Source organism: Oncorhynchus nerka, linkage group LG8 (assembly GCF_034236695.1).
Source record: "Oncorhynchus nerka isolate Pitt River linkage group LG8, Oner_Uvic_2.0, whole genome shotgun sequence".
Taxonomy (NCBI): domain Eukaryota; kingdom Metazoa; phylum Chordata; class Actinopteri; order Salmoniformes; family Salmonidae; genus Oncorhynchus; species Oncorhynchus nerka.
The window spans coordinates 45,925,103-45,949,322 of record NC_088403.1 but is presented as its reverse complement, the minus strand read 5'-3'; the positions used below and the strand labels follow the sequence as shown (position 1 = coordinate 45,949,322).

At 43.3% G+C, this 24,220-nt stretch overlaps 1 protein-coding gene and 1 non-coding gene across 2 annotated transcripts; both read left to right on the top strand.

Annotated features, from left to right (window-relative positions):
* Nucleotides 1-562: 562 nt before the first annotated feature.
* trnal-cag (transfer RNA leucine (anticodon CAG)) lies at nucleotides 563-645 on the top strand. Its single transcript has one exon. It is a non-coding gene; the product is annotated as a tRNA-Leu (tRNA).
* A 3,287-nt stretch (nucleotides 646-3,932) lies between these two features.
* On the top strand, nucleotides 3,933-23,575 carry LOC115133416 (shootin-1-like). The gene is made up of 17 exons (XM_029666624.2): nucleotides 3,933-4,247; nucleotides 4,867-4,916; nucleotides 5,071-5,131; nucleotides 5,354-5,448; nucleotides 5,723-5,903; nucleotides 6,176-6,273; nucleotides 6,362-6,443; nucleotides 6,548-6,642; nucleotides 8,300-8,446; nucleotides 10,043-10,193; nucleotides 10,394-10,520; nucleotides 10,738-10,796; nucleotides 16,457-16,554; nucleotides 16,668-16,697; nucleotides 16,800-16,853; nucleotides 17,197-17,371; nucleotides 22,754-23,575. Exons 1-17 carry the CDS (start codon nucleotides 4,214-4,216, stop codon nucleotides 22,903-22,905), a joined length of 1,689 nt encoding a protein of 562 aa, XP_029522484.1. The 5' UTR covers nucleotides 3,933-4,213; the 3' UTR covers nucleotides 22,906-23,575.
* The last annotated feature ends 645 nt before the right edge of the window (nucleotides 23,576-24,220 follow it).

Here is a 24,220-nt window from a genome sequence, read left to right as displayed (position 1 = left end):
AGGGCCGGGTTAGGATCCCAGATGATTGAGTAATGGAAAGATTTTAGGATAACAAATAAGTTGTTTTCCCTTTATCCCTTTAAGGCTAGCTGGCCCAGACAAGACATGATGGAGATAATAAACAAACAGTTCACAAGTTAATTTCTCCAACAATGCAACTTCTCACCCCTGATGTTGAGTCCATATAGCATCCAAATGGTGAAGTCAAAAACAAGACAAGGTAGGCCTGTTATTAAAAATAGAAAATGTTGGCCTATAATAAAAATAGAACATGAAAATGGGTTCATTTATATTATTAACTAAATAATTATCCATCGTAGCACGTTTTTAGTCTAGTCCAGTAGTACCATATCTCATTCCATTGAAGTCGGTTCTGAAATCGCCAGATAGACCCCAGTGTTGATTCCCAACGTAAACATTTCTAGCAGAGACAGTCGCTAATATATGTTTTGATGATATAATGCCAATGTTCAAACTCTCAAAAGGATGAACAAACCCAGTGTGTTAAAACACGTGCTGATCAAAAGCAATCATCTTTGCAATATTTTGAAAAGGTAGGTATGTCAGGATGGCCGAGCGGTCTAAGGCGCTGCGTTCAGGTCGCAGTCTCCTCTGGAGGCGTGGGTTCGAATCCCACTTCTGACAATTACTTTTGCGCAAATTCTGAGAAAAGAGAATGATAAAGCTAATTTCTCGTATTTCTTAACCTCTATTCGTTTCATTGCGCAACATTTATTCGTGTTACATAATCAACATAAAGATGAGAAGTCAATCAAGTTCAGAATTATATTTAATTCATATTTTGTCTTGTGCAATAACTATTGCAATAATTGGTGTAGGCCAATATCTTCACCAGGCTGTCACGTTCTGACCATAGTTCTGTTATTTTATTCTTTGTTTTAGTATGGTCAGGGCGTGAGTTGGGGTGGGCAGTCTATGTTTGTTTTTCTATGTTGGTTTTTGTGTTCGGCCTAGTATGGTTCTCAATCAGAGGCAGGTGTCGTTAGTTGTCTCTGATTGAGAATCATACTTAGGTAGCCTGGGTTTCACTTTTGGTTGGTAGGTGTTTGTTTCCGTGTGAGTGTGTTGGCCACACGATACTGTTTCGGTTTTCGTTTAGTTCACATCGTTTATTGTTTTGTATTTCAGTGTTCAGTTCGTTTCTATTAAAAATCATCATGAACACTTACCACGCTGCGCTTTGGTCCTCCTCTCTTTCTCCCGAAGACGATCGTTGCACTGTCTGAATAAATTTTTGTATAGTTATTCATCTCATAAATCGTTTATTTGAACATATTGATGTAAAAAAGTATTTCATATATTTATATTCTTCATGTTTCAATAAACAGAGATGTATAACTAAATAGTTATACAACTAACAAAAAACATCTGAAAACATCAACAACATGTATATTTATTTTGCAGCAATCAATGTAAATAGTCTTATTTCGTATGCAAAAATATTAGATGAGTTGGTCGAACAGCCTAATTGTAAAATTAAACAATTTTATGGAACTTCTAGAAATTGGCCATGGACAACCTCTAACAATTGTTATAATGGCATGCCTTTTATCAACCACAAAGGTGTAGAACCATGAATAGTTCTGAAATAATTCTGAACATATTTTATCTAAATATTTTCCTCACAATTTCCCCCGATGTGGATACCTTGTGATCCATCCAAAGCGACAACATTTTATTCAATGAATTCCATGATGGTTATGGCTTTAAAATAATGAATCGAATGTGTCACAATGGTTTGCTTTGATAAAAGATAGGTAATGCTCTAATGGAATCAGTCTTTACAACGATTACAAAACGTACAAATAGGAGCGAAAAAGAACGGTGGATTCAACTGTGCTAGCCTTTCTTTATGTTAAATGTTACCAACTCATTAGTGATTCAGGAAAACCATCATATAACAGTTTTTAATAACTAGCAGATCAACTAAGGTCAGGCCTACACCTCACTACGCTTCTCCACCTATTTGTTCCACATATTTGTTTATGCCCCAGTAGTGCTCCACAAGTCTTTCCCTGGGATAATGTCCCCTGCTAATGCCAACAGACAGCCATGATATTATGTGACAATTTCACCTTTATCACCCTTCTGTAATTGATGTAACAAAGTGTCACGTATCCACGGTGACAGACAGATCTACAAGCCTGGGGGCCACGTATCCACGGTGACAGACAGATCTACAAGCCTAGGGGGGGCATCGTGATCAAAATCACATTTATCAAAACCATAAATGTTTGTTATTGATCTAGAAACCTATGTGTCAAAAAAACAAACATTTTGGCACGTTCACAATGGTTTATAGTGTAAGAGATGAGGTAAACGCATGTTTGATAAATCAAAAGCACGAGTTGTTTCATAGATAGTCATATTGTTTTTTTCAACGGTAGCCTATTGGTGTGTCCCACTCCCTCTAGTTTTGTGTTATATTTGTGCCATGGTTATTGTGGGTCTGTTTGCAAAGTAATGACGTTCACAATGACGTTTGGTTGCAATGTAGCTACGCTACCCAAGCCGCTTGCAATCCATTCTCACAAAAACCTCACAATAAAAACTCTTCCGGAGAGAACATAGGCTAAGTGCTGCAGCGTCCCACCACACCCAATCTCTCAGGATGACGAATGAGACCATCCAACCAGTTTTAAAGTAGCGCCATGGGTCAGTCTATCAGTACTGGAAAATCATTCTAACTGCTGAAAAGTATGACAGTCAGTACTGTTCTTTTTGGGTTGATTGTTGCTGAATTCAGTCTTTCCCTTCACAATGCTGGTATTTATTACACGTTGTTTTATTATTAATCCGAACATCAGGGCTGGAACTGAGGTCTCTGCCCTTACCAGATATAGGCCTGGTCCCTGTGAAGTTGTGTGCTGCTAAAAACAACAATATCCACTCTAGGGATTATGAATAAATAACATGGGGGAGAATAGTCTGAGTAATTGGTGTGTGTGTGTGTGTGTGTGTGTGTGTGAATAATTGTTGAGGGTTCTTCTTCCCAATCTATGTCATGTCATTTCCAGGATGATTTTAAAAAGTTTTTAATGGCAGATCTCTGTTAAGACTGCAAACAGAGGTCAAGGGTTGTGTCCCAAATAGCACCCTATCCCATATCTAGTGGACTACTTTTGACCAAAGCCCAATGGGTCAAGTTCAAAAGTAGTGCACTACATAGGGAATAAGGTGCCATTTGGTTCGCACACAATATGTTCCTCTACTGTAATATGAAGATGCCAGGAATTGTTTATCCTGACAAACACACTTTGATTTTACTGTAGATTTACAAAGACAGTGTCCCCGTTAGAGATGTCAACTGGAGTGCACAATTTCTTACTGAGGCTGGGGATACTTCAGGTGTTTAGTGGAAGAAGGTGATCTTTTAAGGACATGCAGAGATGTCATCGATGACAATGTTAGGATGGAAGAATTCAATGTAGTGGTCCTAACCTTAAAATGTGGACCTGTGTGGCTCAGTTGGTTGTGCAACACCGAGGTTGTGGGGTTGACCCTCATGGGGACCCAGAAGAGGGGGGGGAAATGGATGCACTCACCACTTTAAGTCGCTTTGGATAAGAGTGTCTGCTAAATAAAGGTTTCTTGGTCTGGTTTTTGCCCTAACACTACAAAGGTGATTCAAATAATCAAAACTTGATGATGAGTTGGTTATTTGAATCAGTTGCGAAGCGCTAGGGAAAAAAACAAAAACTTACATTCAGGAGGGGGGCCCCTGGACGGAGTTTGGGAAACCCTGTGCTAAATTACTAAAATATGCACAATTGTATTTTTTTCACTACTGGTATGAGTATGTGTGAACAACTCCCCGTCTTGTATCACTTCAAGTCAAGACTTTCGGTTCCCTTTCCTACACACTGGGGGTGTGTGTGTTTGTGGGAATGTGTGTGCTGGTCAAAGGCGAAGTAAGATCCTGAGTCAGAACAGAACAAGGAGACTGTTGTCAGGGAGTCAGAGAACCAGAGGCTAGAACCAGTGGCTATAGAGCCATAAGCTATAGAACCAGAGGCTATAGAACCAGAGGCTGTAGAACCAGAGGCTACAGAACCAGAGGCTATAGAACCAGAGACTATAGAACCTTAGGCTAAAACCAGAGGCTATAGAGCCATATGCTATAGAACCAAAGACTATAGAACCACAGGCAATAGAACCAGAGGCGAAAGAACCGGAGGCTAGCTGGGTAATCATGTCGTTCCAAGGGGAAAACAGCACTGCTGCAGGTGAGACTGTCAACGATTCAGGGGTATTATTAAACTGGTATATCAACTGGTCCAAATTCCATACCTTACTTACAGCGTTTGTTGTTTGAAATTAGGTCTGCATTTGAGGGTAAATGAATGTGGAAGTGAGAAAGGTGTCATGGACTTATTTAGACAAATACTTAAGTGACTATCTGATATTTCATGTGAATTATGGAAATATTTCTGATATCCCTAACCTCGTGTAAAGCTTTGCTTGATGACGACAAAGCCTACCCATTATTGATGGAGATGTTAAACTTGTAGTGTATTTGAGGTTTAAAGAGGCTTCTGACGTTTGTAATTTCCCACGTTGAAATTTCAGACTTGATTTTCCCATATGAAAACTGCATCATGCCATACTAAAATGTCCATTCATTTTAATCCACATAATAATTCACATTTCCTGTTGCTGCAGAATTATTTTTACTGCTGTAGCAAACTGGCTCAAATTAAGATCCAACATCTGTAGTGAAAACCTGACTCATTTGGTTTCGAATGTCGTTCTTCCTCATTTATTGACCACTTATTCATGATTCAGAGCTGTAATAACTGAACATTTTGTTTCTGTTCTGGAATAACTTTTTCTCAATTTTCTCAGCTTCGAGTGGAGAAAGCAGTTGCTCCTCTGAAGATGAAGGAGATATTCAGGTATCTTCAATAGCATCTGTGATGCCGCCCCCCTCAAGATCTTATACTAATAACTCCAAGCACGTTGTTTATTTACTTTCTTATGCAATAAAAAGTAAGTAAGATGTGACTGATTTCTCTGTTCATGTGTCTGTTTGTTTGATCTGTCCTGTAGTGTGAGATTCTGGAAAAGCAGAGGGATGAGGCCAGTCAGAAGCTGTCTGAGATGCAGGAAGGTGAGCTGCACCAGTCAACATCCTTGATTACATGGTGGGAGCTCAGCTTTCCAATGAAGCTTCCGTAATGAGAATAAATGCGCACACATTGTAGGAGTCTATTCATCCAGCAGCCTAATACCAGCTTTCTCTCTCTCTCTCTCTCTCTCTCTCTCTCCACACTCCCATTGTCTCTCTCTCTCTCTCCACACTCCCATTGTCTCTCTCCCCCTCTCTCCTCAGTATCCTCTCAGCTGTTGAAGGAGATGGATGTTCTAGAGATGCAGTTCCAGATTGAACGCTCCTGCAGGGAGAGTGCAGAGGCCCTCGCTGTCAAGGTGGGGTGTATTGTGGTTACTGTAGTTCGTCATGCGACAGCGTTGGAACTCCAAAGAATGTCTCAGTGATGTCATCCACTGAACCAATCAGTGTCCCACTTGGGTGTGCACGTTTTGTGCCAGCCCAGTACTAACACAGACAAGTCAGCTAATGATTAAGGGCTCAATGATTAGTTCATAAGTTGAATCACTACTAGGTGGGAACAAAAGCCTGCACGCCCTGTGGAATAAATAACACTGCTCTTAACAGATATCTTTCTCCTTGAACACAAAGGTGACAAAAGAGAACAAGGTTCTGAAGAGGAGGAGCCAAGCTCTGCTGCCACTCCTCCCTAAGCTTCCTGAATACATGGCCACCATGACCTTTGACCTGGAGTCTGACCAGGGGGTCGACCCCAACCCCGATGGGGACAGCGGTGAGGAGGCTGTGCTGCAAGGACAGGCACAGATCAGAGGTATAGAGACATTCTGAGATCCACCATACACAACAACTACCATCCCGAACACATACTGTATAATGTATGAACATGAATGAGAGATTCCAGTATGACAAGGCAATAGAATTGAGATTTGAGAGGATTGTTTTTTGTACTTTTACCCGACCGACCAAGAAAATGTAAAGAGATATAAGATACCTGCTTATCTTCCTCTCTCACATTTCACTTTCTCTCTCCTTCTCCTCCTCTCTCTCCCCCACCCACCCTCTCTCTCACTCCATCATGGTCAGAGCTGCAGGCCTCAGTGGAACAGCTGCTGGGGGAGAAGATGCAGTTGTGTGAGCAGGTCGATTCACTGAAGAGAGAGCAGAGCCAGCTCGAAGAACAGGTAGATAGCCGTGTGTGTGTGTGTGTGTGTACTAAGTAAAACTTTATAAGTATTTATTGTTTCCCACTCTTCTACATGTGCCACTCAGTTGGCCCTAGAGATTGGGGAGAAAGAGGCCATACTGAAGAAACTGGCCAAGCAGAACAAGAACATGAATAAGATGAAGAGAGGTGAGACCCCACTCAGACACATACCAGTGTTCCTCATGATATTACGCTCCATTCACCTCATACCAAAGTCACATTCAATGTTTTATGTGTATGTGGGTCCATAGTATCCCAGCTAGTGACAGAGGAGTTCACAGAGATCAGTCAGAAACTGGACCTGGAACAGGGTCTCAGACAGCACGCCGAGGTCTTCGCTCACCAGGTACACAACCCTGTGTTTCGGTTTGTGTATTTCATTTCTGTGCGTTTTGTGTACATGCGTATGTGTTTCCGTTTGTGTATTTCATTTCTGTGCGTTTTGTGTACATGCGTATGTTTCCGTTTGTGTATTTCATTTATGTGCGTTTTGTGTACATGCGTATGTGTTTTTGTTTTCTCAGTGTGTGTGTGTGTGTGTGTGCCTGCGAGTGTGCACCCATCTCACACTCCTATAGGTGGCATGCCATAGGAAGACAAGGAGCAGCAGTGGCCTCAACCAGGGCCCCGGGGGCAGTCCTAGTGAATGGAGGAGCATTGGACAGAGGGAGGGCAGGGCTACTTCCTCACTTCCTCATTCAGACACTCACTTCCTCATTCAGACAGGGGGCATATTGTGGGGCGCGCGGAGGGGGGTGGGGTAGATACACCCATTCATTCTGTATTCATTAAAGAGGACAAATTAGCCAAACAAATACAAAGAGGTGTGGAGAAGGGAGGGACACAGGCAGGCTGGTCACTTTGTAAACACACATATACACACACACACACAGCTCACGTTTCCCCAGCTGGCCCTGTTGTAAACAAAGGTGGCTATCTTTTCCTTCTATTTTTTTACGGGCGTCTAGGAGGACAACAAAAGTAGTCTCCCCTCTTAGAGCCCCCTCGCTTTATAATGAGCATCCATCACGGCGGCAGTTTGAGAACGGGGACTATAGCTTTAAACACAACCCCGCCTTTAGCTTGACACTTTACATTGAATGCTGGCAATTGTCGCCTTTGTGCACGCTGTTCGCTATTTGCCAGACAGGCACATAATGGGACGCCTCGCAGGGATCCTTACCTGTGAAAAGGACCCCTACTGTTCTGAGACAACCACACAACTCAGCCCACTTTACTCTTAATGCAATGCGAAGCATTATTTGTTTGATGGTGTGTGTGTGTGTGTCTGAAGCCTCTATTTGTCTACTTTCACATGTTTTGAAAACACACTCCCCATTCATAGGTCTTCTCTCTCCGCATGTGTCGTGCTGCATAATAATGATGTGGGCCTCAAATAGGAAATAACTTAGCTAAGCATGTGTGTGTGTGTGTGTGTCTGTGCATGCGTGCGTGCATATTGTGTGGAAACCAGCAGCCCCTTTCCCTTGTCAAACAGCACTCCCTACTTGGTCCCTAGCTGTGTGAAAGTAGCCTTGTGCTATAGGGACTTTAGAGGGCTTACACCAGGGTAATTGGGAGTAAATATGGGACTGGTTGTTTTGTTAACTGTAATGATGATGTGTAGTCAAACACACAGATGACTGCTGTCGCGACACCTTCACTGTGTTCGACCTCGTGGGAGCCAAAAGTGAAAGTGACTCACGGACTTTCAGTTCCTAAACTCACTGTCTCTGACTGTAACGGTTTTGTTAAACCTAGTTTCACTATCATTTGACCATTTACAGCTTCACATTACAGCTTTATCTATGCTGCTGGAAGGGAATTTGGCATCATTCTGTATGGGATTCCATATTCATTTAATTTGACTTCATACCACCCCTTTCCACTAGTCATACCTGATGACTGTATGCTGGTCATAACTCTTGCACATCTAAAACAAAATATGAAAAAGCAAATGAATGATTGATTCATGATTGATGGATTGATTGACTGACTGGCAGGTGTTGGTGAAGCAGAAGGAGACCCAGAGACAGAGCATGGTGCTGCAGCAGAGTTCAGAGACCAGTCTCCAGCTCCAACATGCTCTGGAACAGGTGGCCCACATCAGCAGTACCCTACAGGAGATACAACGCTACTACCGAAACCAGGTAGATTGTGTGTGTGTGTGTGTGAGAGTGTGTGTGTGAGTGAGAGTGTATGTGTGAGTGAGTGAGTGAGTGAGTGAGTGAGTGAGTGAGTGAGTGAGTGAGTGAGTGACAATGTTCGAGTCTTTTTTAAACTACAGTATATTAGGCCTCCTGAGTGGCACAGTGGTCTAAGGCACTGCATTGCAGTGTTGCATTGTCACTACAGCCTGGGGTTCGATCACAACCGGGCGTGACCGTGAGTCCCATAAGGCAGCGCACAATTGGCCCAGAGTCATCTGGGTTTGGCCGGGGGGGGGGCTTTACTTGGCTCATTGCGCTCTAGCGACTCCTTGCGCCCGCAGGCTGACTTCAGTCATCAGTTGAACGGTGTTTCCTCTGACACATTGATGTGGCTGACTTCCGGGTTAAGCCATGTTTCGGGGGACGCATGACTCGACCTTTGCCTCTCCCAAGCCTGTTGAGAGGTTGCAGCAATGAGACAAGATTGTAATCACAACAAGGGGGTAAAAAAAAAAACTACAGTGTATTTGTTGGCGTATAATACCTGAGCAATGGATCTGAAGAGGTTACATTTAAATGTATAGGTCTAGGTCTCCCGAGTGGCACAGCGGTCTAAGGCACTGCATCAAAGTGCTTGAGGTGTCACTACAGACTCGGGTTCTATCCTAGCCGGCTGTGACTGGGAGACCCATGAGGTGGCGCACTATTGGCCCAGCATTGTCTGGGTTAGGGGTGGGATTTCCTTGTGCCATTGCGCTCTAGCGACTCCTTATGGTGGGCCAGGCGCCTACAAGCTGACCTCAGTTGCCAGCTAAACAGTGTTTCCTCTGACAAATTGGTGCGGCTGGCTTCCAAGTTAATCGAGCAGTGCGGCTTGGCAGAGTCGTGTTTCAGAGGACGCATGGCTCTTGACCTTTGTGGTGGAATTATTGTAATCAAATCATTTAAGATTTCTTCAAAACAATCAAACTTCATTATTTAATTACTGCAGTAATGAAGCTGGTTGGTAATCACCCCTGGAGGTGATCAATGAGAACTCAAAGAGATGGTTTGAGCCACAGCATTTTATAGCAATGTCCATCCTCCTCCGTCTATATGACACGCAACAGATGTATGGAATGGGTCACAAGGTTTAGATTTGTATGAAAGATAATTATAATTCACAGCAGACAGTCTCTGCTGTAAAAACACAAGAACTCATTGTGTAGAGACCAGTGTCTGGCCCCCCAACTCCATACTGGAGCCATCTCTCCCTGGTACCGTATAGAACAGAAACATTAACTCATGCTCTGGAATGCGGTATCCCCAAAGACATTGTAAATCTTCCAGAGGCCCATCCTCAGTAGAACACGCATAGATGAGCGTTCTAACAACCGCTTATTCTGTTGCATAAAACAACCATTTGATGCAATAACAGCATTATAACATAATCTTGTAATTTCCACCATACTTTCACCTCTCCCGAGTCCGTAGGGGAGTTGCAGCGATGGGACAAAACTGTAACTACCAATTGCGGAGAAAAAGGGGTAAAAGTACAACAAAACCTCAAAAATAGTCAGTAAGTCTAATACATGTCGCTGTACATGACTATCAAAGGTGGAACCGACCGAGTGTGCTCTGGAAGAGAGTTTTCTGTCTGAGCTGCAATGTGTCAGAGGCCAACTGGAGAGCAGTGAGGAGGAGAGGAGGACCATGGACACCCAGCTCAGGGAGGCTCAGAACACTGTCACCCAGCTTCAGGGGGAAGGTACATTTACAGATGAAGTTTGGTCACAGTGAGCATAGGACACTGATGCACAATTCAAATATTTAATTACAAAAAAACAACACTATAACCGTCTGAAGTTGAATTTCTCTTTGCCCCATTTTCAATATTCAAACAAATGCTATTTTACCGTATTCAAATATGACACACTTGTGGTTGGTGGTACTTTCTCTTCGTTTTAGTGAAACAGCTTGAGGATAGGCTGAAAGACGCAGAGAAAGACCTGGTTTCAGAGAAGGACAACTCAACCCCTGCACTTCCTCCTCCTCCACCACCCCTGCCCCCACCGTCCTCCAGTACTGCTGTTGAGTAGGTATTCTATATACTATAAATACATAACCACGATATTAGCTGGTAGAGGTATCCTATTTCAAACAACTTGAACTTACATTGAAAATGAAAACTTGTTGACCTTTGTTACAAAGCAAGGTGATGGTAATACCCATAGGTACATTTGATTAAATAATTTAGTTAATTTGATTAAATAAACAACTTCTGCAACACTTTCTCTTCTTCCCCTCTTCAGTCCCTTAGTCGTCCTTCGCAACAAGAGGAAGGAGTCAGCCAACAACATTGATAAGAATAGTGAGTGTTCTTACCATGTTATTATTACGCATTTCCACCCTCTTCGGAGGACAAAAATAAACTTTGTTAATATAGCTTTTTCTTTTGTTGTTACATGTACATTCTACACACATTTTACATACATGGCACTTGTTTTTTTGTAGTTGCAGTAGTTACTGTCGTGACTTTACATTCATTAATCTGATGACTGTTATTTATTTAATCCACTAACTATGTTTAATTGTTACCCCATTAAATTAACCATGTAACAATTAAGTCATTAAGATTTGGGGCACCACGGAAGAAGTTGTTTAGAGAGTTACCATCTTCCAAATTAAACTCTATAAGGTCTTTACCTATAATGTTAATAAACAGCCATCTTATTAATCATTACCTCTTATCAAATACTCGTTCTGAACGATCGTCACCTTCTTGGATCTGCAAAAACCCCAGACTTGCACATTATTCAGTACTACACAAATTGCTTTAATCATTTATTTACTAGCTAACTAAATAATAACACAGAATACACACACACACACTTACATGAGACAAAGGTCCCTAGTGGACTGACAAGATATGACAGCTTGTTACAACATAGATGGAGAGGGGGGAGAGAGAGAAAAAGGACACTTATTGTACAGTCAAGGACATTAATCATATATCTTGCACACGAACCACCGCCCGTTTGGAATAAGAAATCATGAATGTATTTACGTGTGAAATGCCTTTGTTCGTCGTTTATCTCGGTCGGAACCAAACCTTCTCTGAAAGTTGTTCCAGCTATATGGCTCTGATTGTCCAAAAGGGATCTCTCCTCCCCTTTCCCGTTTTCTACTGTTGTTCACTCTGGACGATAACCAGCCATGTCGACGGTTCCTATTGGTGATGAACGTAGTAGGATAGTCTCACTTAGATTAGCTTTTCTCAATATTTGCCTTAAGACAGCTAATCAGCTGTACCAGTGATTGTCTGAGGTGAGCTTCTCGACTCTTCCTCCTCGTGTTGGTATTCAGGATTCGGACCACGATGGACATGAGCTGCAACTCTTCGTCTCTCTGGTCCAAAGGAAGGTGAGTTCATTTCTTCACCTCGTGTTGAGGTTCAAAGAGTCAACCATTCCAAACGTGTAGCTCTCCACCTCAAGTTTCCTGGTCTAAAGGTTGATTCTCTTTCAAGCCTTTATGCACTCTTATTAAAAAGGGGCATTCCGTCATTCTGACAAGCTCTCTGACCGCACTCGGGGCGTGGCTACTTAATGTGCAAAGAATATCAAACTATTATCTCATTAGAAAACTAAAATCACATTCCTATCTTATTAACACAAATACCTTCATCACTTTCATATGTGTTCACAACATATTGGATGAAAATGTAATAACATTACAAAATGTAAAACAATATGACATCTGTTTTCCATAGTTCCCCACTGACCATTTTCCCACATTGTTATGTTAGAAATATTGTTCCATTATCACTTTTTGGATGTTAGAGTTTTGGGTGGGCAAAACTGTCTGTGAACAAAGACATTCCTTTGGTTAATACTAAAGAACAAGCGAGAGAGTCTCCCTCTCTTGTAATTTACGACCGTGTGTGAACGGTTGACGATCCAGCAGCTCCCCATTTCCCCTCTGTGGGAGAGAGAGAGGGCTGGTTACTGTCACAATCTCGTCAGTCTGACCTCAACCCATTCTGATCCTCACAGGACAGTCATGACATTACATAGCAAGGATAAAGTAATTTGATATTTCTATATACTGTACATTGCATCTAGATAGATAGTACTTATTCATGATACATTGTTTTTTTCAGTCCTAACTATTATAGAACATGAGCTTTTAAAACGCACCACTCAGCTACTCACAGTCCATCCCACCTATCTCCGTAAACCGGCCTCTTTAGATTTCCATATTTTTCTGTTTCACATCAATTTCAAACCCGTGTAAACACATAGTATCTACAGATTGTAAGTTAAAGATACATGTTTTTACTAAAAATATGATTATATTGTTGAATGCTATTTGTTGGGTGATTTTAGGTAAATGATTAGATTTTTCAGCCATTCCTGAACCTGTGACCAGATATCTACTGATTCTGTCTCTTCATAGCAACATTTGCAGAGCTAAGTTGTTTGTATGCCCCATAACATTCTGTTTGTGGCAAGAATTTTGTATAATCATTTAAAATTAAAAACTACATTTTTAATCAAGCGTTGTTTTGCGTATTAGTTCATAAACCATGTGCACGGTTGAAAATCTCTTCCCAACTATTTTGTAACCTGTATGGCACCGCTGTCAACATTTTGGTCTGCAAGTAAAACTGGCATATGTTTTTAGATACATAAAAAATTGGGGCAAATTTGGGTCTTTAATAAAGGGCAGACAAACAAGTTCCCTACCTTCTCCCCCGTCCACTTGCCTCCTAATTTTTGCGGTAATGCTGCAATCAGTTGGTTGTAATTTTGGATAGAGCAAACATTTTAATATATGTTTGTTAACTGCACATGTGACATAACTCTACCTTTCCTATTCATAATATCATTACAAAGATTTTCTGGATAAATGTAAAGTAGGACATTTTTGAACAAGGGGTGAGCAATGCTTACTCCTCTACTGGAGAACCAGTTCAGGTTTAAGTATAATTTTTGTATTTTAAATTATTTATTTATTTTGAACATTTATTTAACTTGGCAAGTCAGTTAAGAACAAATTCTTATTTACAATGACGGCCAACACCGGCCGAACCAGGACAACGCTGGGCCAATTGTGCGCCGCCCTATGGGACTCCCAATTACAGCCAGTTGTGATACAGCTTGGATATGTATGACTGATGTTTTTAGTGAGAGGTTTAGTGCTTTCATAATTAATAAATTTAGCTCCCCCCAAACTCATATTCACTATATAAATAACTATTGTCTGTTCCAAATAAAGTGAAATATGTTTTGCTTAAATGGCAGGGCCATAAGTAAATAGGTAAACTGGGATATGCCTAAAGAATTAATCAGGGTAATTTCTCCACAAATAGACAGGTATTTACCTTTCCATGGTTGCAAGATCTTATCTATTTTTTGCCAACTTTCTGTTAAAATTGGTTGTAGTAAGTTCCTTTATTTTTTTAGGGATCAGAATACCGAGTCTGTCCACTTCACCGTCAGACCATTTTATTGGTAAAAAAAACGACACAATAATGTAAAAGTTGTATTTTTATGCGATCCAATACGTAATATGGTACACTGATCATTGTTTGGTTGTAATCCAGAGAGGTTAGAAACATTATCTAGAACCTCTATGCGGCTGTGCAGGGATCACACTCACAAGGTCGCAGGGCCAGATATATAACCAAGACCCATACACAGAGAATGTGCTGACCAGCTAGTGTCTTCACTGATATTTTCAACCTCTCTCTAATCCAGTCTGTAATAACATGTTTCAAGCAAACCACCATTGTTCCTGTGCCTAAGAACACCAAGGTAAACTGTCTAAATAATTACTGCCCCATAGCACTCACATCTGTAGCCACGAAATGCTTTGAAAGGCTGGACATGACTCACATCAATACCATCATCCCAGAAACTCTGGACCCACTCCAATTTGCATAATGTCCCAACAGATGCACAGATGACGCAATCTCTATTGTACTCCACACTGCCTTTTCCCACCTGAACAAAAGGAACACCTACGTGAGAATGCTGTTCGTTGACTACAGTGCAGCATTCAACACCATAGTACCCACCAAGCTCATCACTAAGCTAAGGACCCTGGCACTGAACACCTCCCTCTGCAACTGGATCCTTCCTGACAGGCCGACCCCAGGTGGTGAAGGTAGGCAACAACACATTCGCCATGCTGACCCTCAACACGGGGACCCCACAGGGGTGTGTGCTCAGTCCCCTCCTGTACTCTCTGTTCACCCACGACTGCGTGGCCGTGCACGACTCCAACACCATCAAGTTTGCCGACAACACAACGGTGGTAGGCCTGATCACTGACGACAATAAGACAGCCTATAAGGAGGAGGTCAGAGACCTGGCAGTGTGGTGCCAGGGCAACAACCTCTCTATCAATGTGGGCAAGACAAAGGAGCTTATCGTGGACTGCAGGAAACGGAGGGCCGAACACGCCCCATTCACATCGATGGGGCTGTAGAGTGGGTCGAGAGCTTCAAGTTCCTCGGTGTCCACATCACTAAGGAGCTATCATGGACCAAACACACCAACACATTTGTGATGAGGGCACAATAATGCCTCTTCTTCCTCAGGAGGCTGAAAATATGTGTCATGGGCCCTCAGATCCTCAAAAAGTTATTCAGCTGCACCATTGAGAGCATCTTGACTGGTTGCATCACTGCTTGGTATGGCAACTGCTCGGCACCTGACTGCAAGGCGCTACAGAGGGTAGTGCGTCGGCCCAGTACATCACTGGGGCCAAACTCTCTGCCTTCCAGGACCTCTATACCAAAGGATGGTAAAAAAAATGGTCAAGGACTCCAGCAACCAATGAGAGTTCTTTCTGCTACCACACAGCAAGTGGTACCGGAGTGCCAAGTCTGTGACCAAAAGGCACCAGAACAGATTCTACACCCAAGCCATAAGAATGCTGAACAGTTAATCAAATTGCTACCCGCACAATTTACATTGACCCCCTCTGTAATGTTTTCATTTTTACCCCCTTTTTTTCTCCCCAATTTCGTGATTACAGTCTTGTCTCATCGCTCAAACTCCAAAAACAGGCTTGGGAGAGGCGAAGCTTGAGTCATGCGTCCTCCGAAACATGACCCGTTAAGCAGCGCTTCTTAACACCCGCTCACTTAACCCGGAAGCCAGCTGCACCAATGTGTCAGAGGATACACCGTTCATCTGACGACCGCAGTCAGCCTGCAGGCACCCGGCCCGCCACAAGGAGTTGCTAGAGCGCGATGAGTTAAGTGAAGTAAAGTCCCCCCCAGCTAAACCCTCCAACTCGGACTACGGTGGGCCAATTGTGCCCCACCCTATGGGACTCCCGGTCACGGCCAGTTGTGACACAGCCTGGGATCGAACCCAAGGCTGTTGGGACACCACAACATTGCGATGCAGTGCAGTAGACCGCTGCGCCACATTTCTTTATCTTAATTGTTTTGCACTGACTCTTGCACTGACTCTACGCACCCACTCACACATACTACACTGACACTCCAACACACACACTACATATGCTCAAACACACAGAACACCCACATGCATATTGACGCCACACACACACACACACACTCACATATAGACAAACTTTCACAACTTCACATACTTGGCTGCTACTCTGTTTATAATATATCCTGATTGCCAAGTCACTTTTACCTCTCCCCACATGTACATGCTGTATTACCTCAACTACCTCGTACCCCTGCATATTGACTCAGTACTGGTACTACTTGCATACAGCCTCCTTATTGTTTTTATTGTGTTACCATTTCCTTTTTTATTTAGCAAATATTTGTCTTACTTTTTAACTCTGCACTGCTGTGTAAGCAATTCACTGTAAAGTCTACACCTGTTGTATTCGGCACATGTGACCAATAACATTTTATTTGATTTTGATTTGATACTCAAGGCAGGTTTAGGAGGGAAATTAAGACCCTGGTTCTATTGTTCAACACAGCACAGCTCAAGTAGCCTATTCATTGTGTTGTGTCCCTTTCTCCAACAGAGCCAGATCCTACTTTGGACATGAAGACCCGAGCGGTGGATGCGATGATGGAGAGGATAAAGAAAGGCATTGTCCTGAGACCCACTCAGAGACCACAGGTAGGGCTAGATAGTGCATGTATAAATCAATCAATCAATCATCAATCAACCAATCAATCATGCTATCTACAATTGCAGTGGTGAGACATCTGACATTTTGTCTCCTATTTCAGGTCGGATCAGAAGATGACTGTGCCTGGAGGGTGAGCACTTTTGATACCTTTCTCATTATAATAATTGTTATAAAAGACTATTGATTTATTTAATATTAAAATGCTTTTAATAAATGAATCTTTCAATCACAGGACCAGAGGATTGAGAAGAGAAAGTCAGCCGTGCTGGAGCTGAAAGGAATGCTGGTAAGATGGGATCAGTTAAGAATTGGGAGTCCCATAGAGCAGCGCACAATTGGCCCAGTGTCTTCCAAGCTTGGCCGGTGTAGGCCGTCATTGTAAATAAGAATTTGTTCTTAACTGACTTGCCTAGTTAAATAAAGGTTAAATAAGAATGTCGACAACAACAACAAAAAATCAAAAAATTAAGGATTTTCAATTCTACAAGAGAAGTGAGTCTAATAGGTCGACGGGATTAATAATGTACCCTGATTGGTTTACTGTACTTTTGAATTCTTCTTTTCTTTGACCTGATTGGTTTAACCTCCTCCTCACCTATCCTGATTGTCTACTGTACTACCTCTACTAGAATACCATAAAGCACCAAGGCCACAGGAGGGCATGGTCACGGAATAGGTTCAGCCGAAACGTGGGGGAGGCAGAGCTACAGATGGTGCTACAGAGAAGGAGACGGGCCATGGCGGATGGACAGGACACCCTCAGCTCCGCCCCCTCCACTGCCATAACCCCTAGCAAAATACAAGGTGCAGTAGCATCTCCATCCTTTGTTTTAGGAATTGGGGGACAGTCAGTCAGTTTGGGTTTTTAAGGGTTGCAGTGTCCTTTCTGGTTATTGTTTTGTCCACGGGCATTAAATTGGTACTACATTTGATTTATTTATTTGATTTGATTTCACCTTTATTTAACCAGGTAGGCTAGTTGAGAACAAGTTCTCATTTGCAACTGCGACCTGGCCAAGATAAAGCATAGCAGTGTGAACAGACAACACAGAGTTACACATGGAGTAAACAATTAACAAGTCAATAACACGGTAGAAAAAAAGAGAGTCTATATACATTTTGTGCAAAAGGCATGAGGTAGGCAAATAATTACAATTTTGCAGATTAACACTGGAGTGATAAATGATCAGATGGTCATGTACAGGCAGAGATATTGGTGTGCAAAAGAGCAGAAAAGTAAATAAATAAAAACAGTATGGGGATGAGGTAGGTAAAATTGGGTGGGCTATTTACCGATAGACTATGTACAGCTGCAGCAATCGGTTAGCTGCTCAGATAGCAGATGTTTGAAGTTGGTGAGGGAGAAAAAAGTCTCCAACTTCAGCGATTTTTGCAATTCTTTCCAGTCACAGGCAGCAGAGAACTGGAACGAAAGGCGGCCAAATGAGGTGTTGGCTTTAGGGATGATCAGTGAGATACACCTGCTGGAGCGCGTGCTACGGGTGGGTGTTGCCATCGTGACCAGTGAACTGAGATAAGGCGGAGCATACCTAGCATGGACTTGTAGATGACCTGGAGCCGACTAGAGCATACAGGTCGCAGTGGTGGGTGGCATAAGGTGCTTTAGTGACAATACGGATGGCACTGTGATAAACTGCATCCAGTTTGCTGAGTAGAGTGTTGGAAGCTATTTTGTAGATGACGTCGCCGAAGTCGAGGATCGGTAGGATAGTCAGTTTTACTAGGGTAAGTTTGGCGGCGTGAGTGAAGGAGGCTTTGTTGCGGAATAGAAAGCCGACTCTAGATTTGATTTTCGATTGGAGATGTTTGATATGAGTCTGGAAGGAGAGTTTACAGTCTAGCCAGACACCTAGGTACTTATAGATGTCCACATATTCAAGGTCGGAACCATCCAGGGTGGTGATACTAGTCAGGCGTGCGGGTGCAGGCAGCGAACGGTTGAAAAGCATGCATTTGGTTTTACTAGCGTTTAAGAGCAGTTGGAGGCCACGGAAGGAGTGTTGTATGGCATTGAAGCTCGTTTGGAGGTTAGATAGCACAGTGTCCAAGGACGGGCCGGAAGTATATAGAATGGTATCGTCTGCATAGAGGTGGATCACGGAATCGCCCGCAGCAAGAGCAACATCATTGATATATACAGAGAAAAGAGTCGGCCCAAGAATTGAACCCTGTGGCACCCCCATAGAGACTGCCAGAGGACCGGACAGCATGCCCTCCGATTTGACACACTGAAATCTGTCTGCAAAGTAGTTGGTGAACCAGGCAAGGCAGTCATCAGAAAAACCGAGGCTACTGAGTCTGCCGATAAGAATATGGTGATTGACAGAGTCGAAAGCCTTGGCAAGGTCGATGAAGACTGCTGCACAGTACTGTCTTTTATCGATGGCCGTTATGATATCATTTAGTACCTTGAGCGTGGCTGAGGTGCACCCGTGACCGGCTCGGAAACCAGATTGCACAGTGGAGAAGGTACGGTGTGATTCGAGATGGTCAGTGACCTGTTTGTTGACTTGGTTTTCGAAGACCTTAGATAGGCAGGGCAGGATGGATATAGGTCTGTAATAGTTTGGGTCCAGGGTGTCTCCCCCTTTGAAGAGGGGGATGACTGCGGCAGCTTTACAATCCTTGGGGATGTCAGACGATATGAAAGAGAGGTTGAACAGGCTGGTAATAGGGGTTGCGACAATGGCGGCAGATAGTTTCAGAAATAGAGGGTCCAGATTGTCAAGCCCAGCTGATTTGTACGGGTCCAGGTTTTACAGCTCTTTCAGAACATCTGCTATCTGGATTTGGGTAAAGGAGAACCTGGAGAGGCTTGGGCGAGTAGCTGCGGGGGGGGGGGGGGCGGAGCTGTTGGCCGAGGTTGGAGTAGCCAGGCGGAAGGCATGGCCAGCCGTTGAGAAATGCTTGTTGAAGTTTTCGATAATCATGGATTTATCGGTGGTGACCGTGTTACCTAGCCTCAGTGCAGTGGGCAGCTGGGAGGAGGTGCTCTTGTTCTCTATGGACTTCACAGTGTCCCAGAACTTTTTGGAGTTGGAGCTACAGGATGCAAATTTCTGCCTGAAGAAGCTGGCCTTTGCTTTCCTGACTGACTGTGTGTATTGGTTCCTGACTTCCCTGAACAGTTGCATATCGCGGGGACTATTCGATGCTATTGCAGTCCGCCACAGGATGTTTTTGTGCTGGTCGAGGGCAGTCAGGTCTGGAGTGAACCAAGGGCTATATCTGTTCTTAGTTCTACATTTTTTGAACGGAGCATGCTTATCTAAAATGGTGAGGAAGTTACTTTTAAAGAATGACCAGGCATCCTCAACTGACGGGATGAGGTCAACGTCCTTCCAGGATACCCGGGCCAGGTCGATTAGAAAGGCCTGCTCACAGAAGTGTTTTAGGGAGCGTTTGACAGTGATGAGGGGTGGTCGTTTGACTGCGGCTCCGTGGCGGATACAGGCAATGAGGCAGTGATCGCTGAGGGTGCCCTTGTTTACAGATTTAGGGTTGTACCTGGTGGGTTCCTTGATGATTTGTGTGAGATTGAGGGCATCTATCTTAGATTGTAGGACTGCCGGGGTGTTAAGCATATCCCAGTTTAGGTCACCTAACAGAACAAACTCTGAAGCTAGATGGGGGGCGATCAATTCACAAATGGTGTCCAGGGCACAGCTGGGAACTGAGGGGGGTCGGTAGCAGGCGGCAACAGTGAGAGACTTATTTCTGGAGAGAGTCATTTTTAAGATTAGTAGTTCGAACTGTTTGGGTATGGACCTGGAAAGTATGACATTACTTTGCAGGCTATCTCTGCAGTAGACTGCAACTCCTCCCCCTTTGGCAGTTCTATCTTGACGGAAAATGTTATAGTTGGGTATAGAAATCTCAGAATTTTTGGTGGCCTTCCTGAGCCAGGATTCAGACACGGCAAGGACATCAGGGTTAGCAGAGTGTGCTAAAGCAGTGAGTAAAACAAACTTAGGGAGGAGGCTTCTGATGTTGACATGCATGAAACCAAGGCTTTTTCGATCACAGAAGTCAACAAATGAGGGTGCCTGGGGACATGCAGGGCCTGGGTTTACCTCCACATCACCCGCGGAACAGAGGAGGAGTAGTATGAGGGTGCGGCTAAAGGCTATAAAAACTGGTCGCCTAGAGCGTTGGGGACAAAGAATAAAAGGAGCAGATTTCTGGGCATGGTAGAATATATTCAGGGCATAATGCGCAGACAGGGGTATGGTGGGGTGCGGGTACAGCGGAGGTAAGCCCAGGCACTGGGTGATGATGAGAGAGGTTGTATCTCTGGACATGCTGGTTGTAATGGGTGGGGTCACCGCATGTCTGGGAGGTGGGACAAAGGGGGTATGAAGAGTGGAACTAGGGGCTCCATTGTAAACTAAAACAATGATAACTAACCTGAACAACAGTATACAAGGCATATTGACATTTGAGAGAGACATACAGTGAGGCATACAGTAATCACAGGTGTTGAATTGGGAGAGCTAGCTAAAACAGTAGGTGAGACAACAACAGCTAATCAGCTAGCACAACAACAGCAGGTAAAATGGCGTTGACTAGGCAGGGAGGGTCGGATTAACTACACACAGAGCCTGAGTGCGGCTGGGGCCGACAGATAAAACATAAACAAGCAGAATGGAGTACCGTGATTAATGGACAGTCCAGCATGCATCAGCTATGTAGCCAAGTGATCAGTGTCCAGGGGGCAGCGGTGGATGGGGCAGGGAAGCTGGACTGGCGAGTATTATCCAGGTTTTAAAAAACTGTCTGGCTGTGCAGAAGGTAAAAGCCGCTAGCAGTGGCTAACAATGACTAAATAGCTTGTAGCTAGTTAGCTGGTTAGCTTCTGGAGGTTCTTGAATGTGTTCTAAAAATTAAAAATAATAGCGATTCCGTATCACATTGGGTGAGGCAGCTTACCGGGAGGTATAATCGAATAAAAAATCGAAAAGAGATTGAAAGTAAATATGGGTCCAGTGAGTGGTTGGGCTGGCTGGGGACGCGGCGATTCAGACAGTTAGCAGGCCTGTGCTAACAAGCTAACAGTTAGTAGGCCGGGGCTAAACAAGCTAGCAGTTAGCAGACCGGGGCTAAACAAGCTAGCAGTTAGCAGGCCGAATTAGCAAGCAAGCAGATAGCAAGGGCTAGAAAGGCTTTTGGGGACGTCGCGATGGGGTTAAGTCTGTTTATGCCTCTTCATGCGGTGACATTGATAGACCGGTCGTGGGTCCGGATATTGTAGCCCAGGAGTATGCTTCGGTGGTAGCACAGGAGCTCTGGCCGGGCTAGCTTCAAGCTAAGTGGATGGAAACGCTAGCCAGGAGTAATCATCCGGGGTTGCGGTTAGCTAGTTGTGAAGATCCAGATGAGAATGTTCCATTTGCAGTGGGAATCCGGGGATAAAAATAATAAAAATAAAAATAATAGGTCCGTTATGCTCTGGTTAGAGTCGCGTTGTTCGAACTGGCGAGAGCTTTCCGAGCTAAAGGTTAGCTGATGACCGGTTAGCTGATGACCGCTAGCAATGGTTTGCTGACTGATAGCTGGTAGTTAGCTGGCTAGCTTCAGTTGAGGGGTTCCGGATCTGAAGTAAATATAAATACATTGCTACATTGGGTGAGGCTGGTTGCAGGAGAGTATTTAGATGTTGAGGTTTAGCAAAATGTTTTAAAAGATATGAGAAGGAAAATATGTAAAAACAACAACAATATATATATATATAAAACGATATATACAAGGGACACGACACGACAAGACGTCTGACTGCTACGCCATCTTGCTACATTAAAAGATGGACTGGCCTGGACGTGGATGGCTTGAAATGGTTTTAGGTCAAAGTTGGTTAAAGAGAAAGATTGATGTAGATGATAACAAACGAGGGACCAGGAGGACACATCATTAGCCTACCCAGGCAACGTTTAGACAAGCAGTCCAATTCAGATTTTTATTTTCACTACTTGGTCATTTGACCAATCGGATCAAATCTGAAAAAGATCTGATGTTAAAAAAGATGTGATCGATCAAAAGAAAAACAAACTAAATTGGGCTGCCTTTCTAAACGCAGCCTTAGTGATGTTTTTCACTTACCTACAATATTTTAGATTTTATTTTATTTTTTAGATAAAAAATTGCTTATATACCATGTCTTTCCCCCAGGCCCCCAGCCGGGCAGTCCAGCAGCAGGAGCACTTCCCTGGGCAGGAGAGAGTGGCAGCACCCCTGTACTCCGGAGGCTCCAGCAAAACAGAGAGAAGAGGAACTCCCATATCAGAGAATCAAAACTGATCATCTGCCAGGAGAACATCTGAAAGTTGGGAAAACGGATGACTAGTTTTGGGATACTGTACCACAGTGTTTCCCAAACCTCTCCTTGTGTACCCCCAGCTAGTCCACATATTTAATGTATATGTGGAACCTTTGCCTTTAATAATAATAGTAACTAAAATGTGAGTGGCTTGGGTTAAGGCTTGACCTTAATCTTTGGGTTTTGGAGACCCAAAGGGGTGTGCATTTCTGTTTTTGCCATAGCAGCACACTCCTGATTGAAATAATCCAAGCTTGGTGATGAGTTTATGACTTGAAACTGCTGTGCAGTGCTAGGGAAAACAATTACATTTGGATCACCAAGACCAGGATCAAGAAACACTAGGTTAAGGGTAGTAAAGCCAATGGCAAAGACCCTTCTGTGGCAGTAAGAATGTACACGGATATTCTACTTGTGCTGGATGTGAGAAATAACCCATCCATGAATTTCTCTCAATTCACATTCAATGTTGCAACCAGAAAAGCAAAGAGTGAGAAGAATGTGGTTCTGCATTGATGCTCTTATCGTGGAATTCTTGGTGCATTATTGTCCCGATGCTCTGAATACTTGTCTCTTTTTGTGTGGGGGTCACTTCACTCTAATACCTGCTATGCTTCAGCTGTGTAAAAAAAAATACTACTTCAAAGTGGAAATAATACAATATTTTATTCACATCATGCCTCAGTTGCCATCTGTAAATGGAAAGCACACATGCAGTACCAGTGAATGAAAAATACACATACCACCAGCAAATAATTTCTACTGTTTCTTTTGAAGAGTGGACAGCTACCTTTCCTCTCATTCTGCACTCTGGACCTCCTTGTAGCTAGAGACCTAGCGCCTTAATTAGCTCACACAACAGAGGAATTGTGTCGGCTGCCATTTAGGCACTTCATATACTTGGGTTGCCAAGGTGTTGTCGAGCTAAGAGCACTCAGGTGATCTTAAAGGTCCTCCAGCTTCTGAAAGTGTCTGAAATGGAGGCTGGATGGATGGCAGCTTTTTGAGTTCACACTTCCACACACCCCTGCTCTTTGGTAAAAGCATTTGAAAAGGATGGGATTACTTTCACACTTTGACACCATTTTAGTTTCTGCTGCACGCTGTTCTGTCATTATATATTTATTTAATTTGGCTCCTTTACTAGAAAGGTCTGCTTTTCACTTTCAGCATACATTTTTCATTGTTTTTTTGCCACTCAATCTCAAAGGTGGAGGATTTTTAAATAATGTTGCTACTCCCTTCTGTGTAGGTGTCTCCTTTCTCTCTCTCTCTCTCTCTCTCTCTCTCTGTGTGTGTGATGAAATCAACAGAAATAA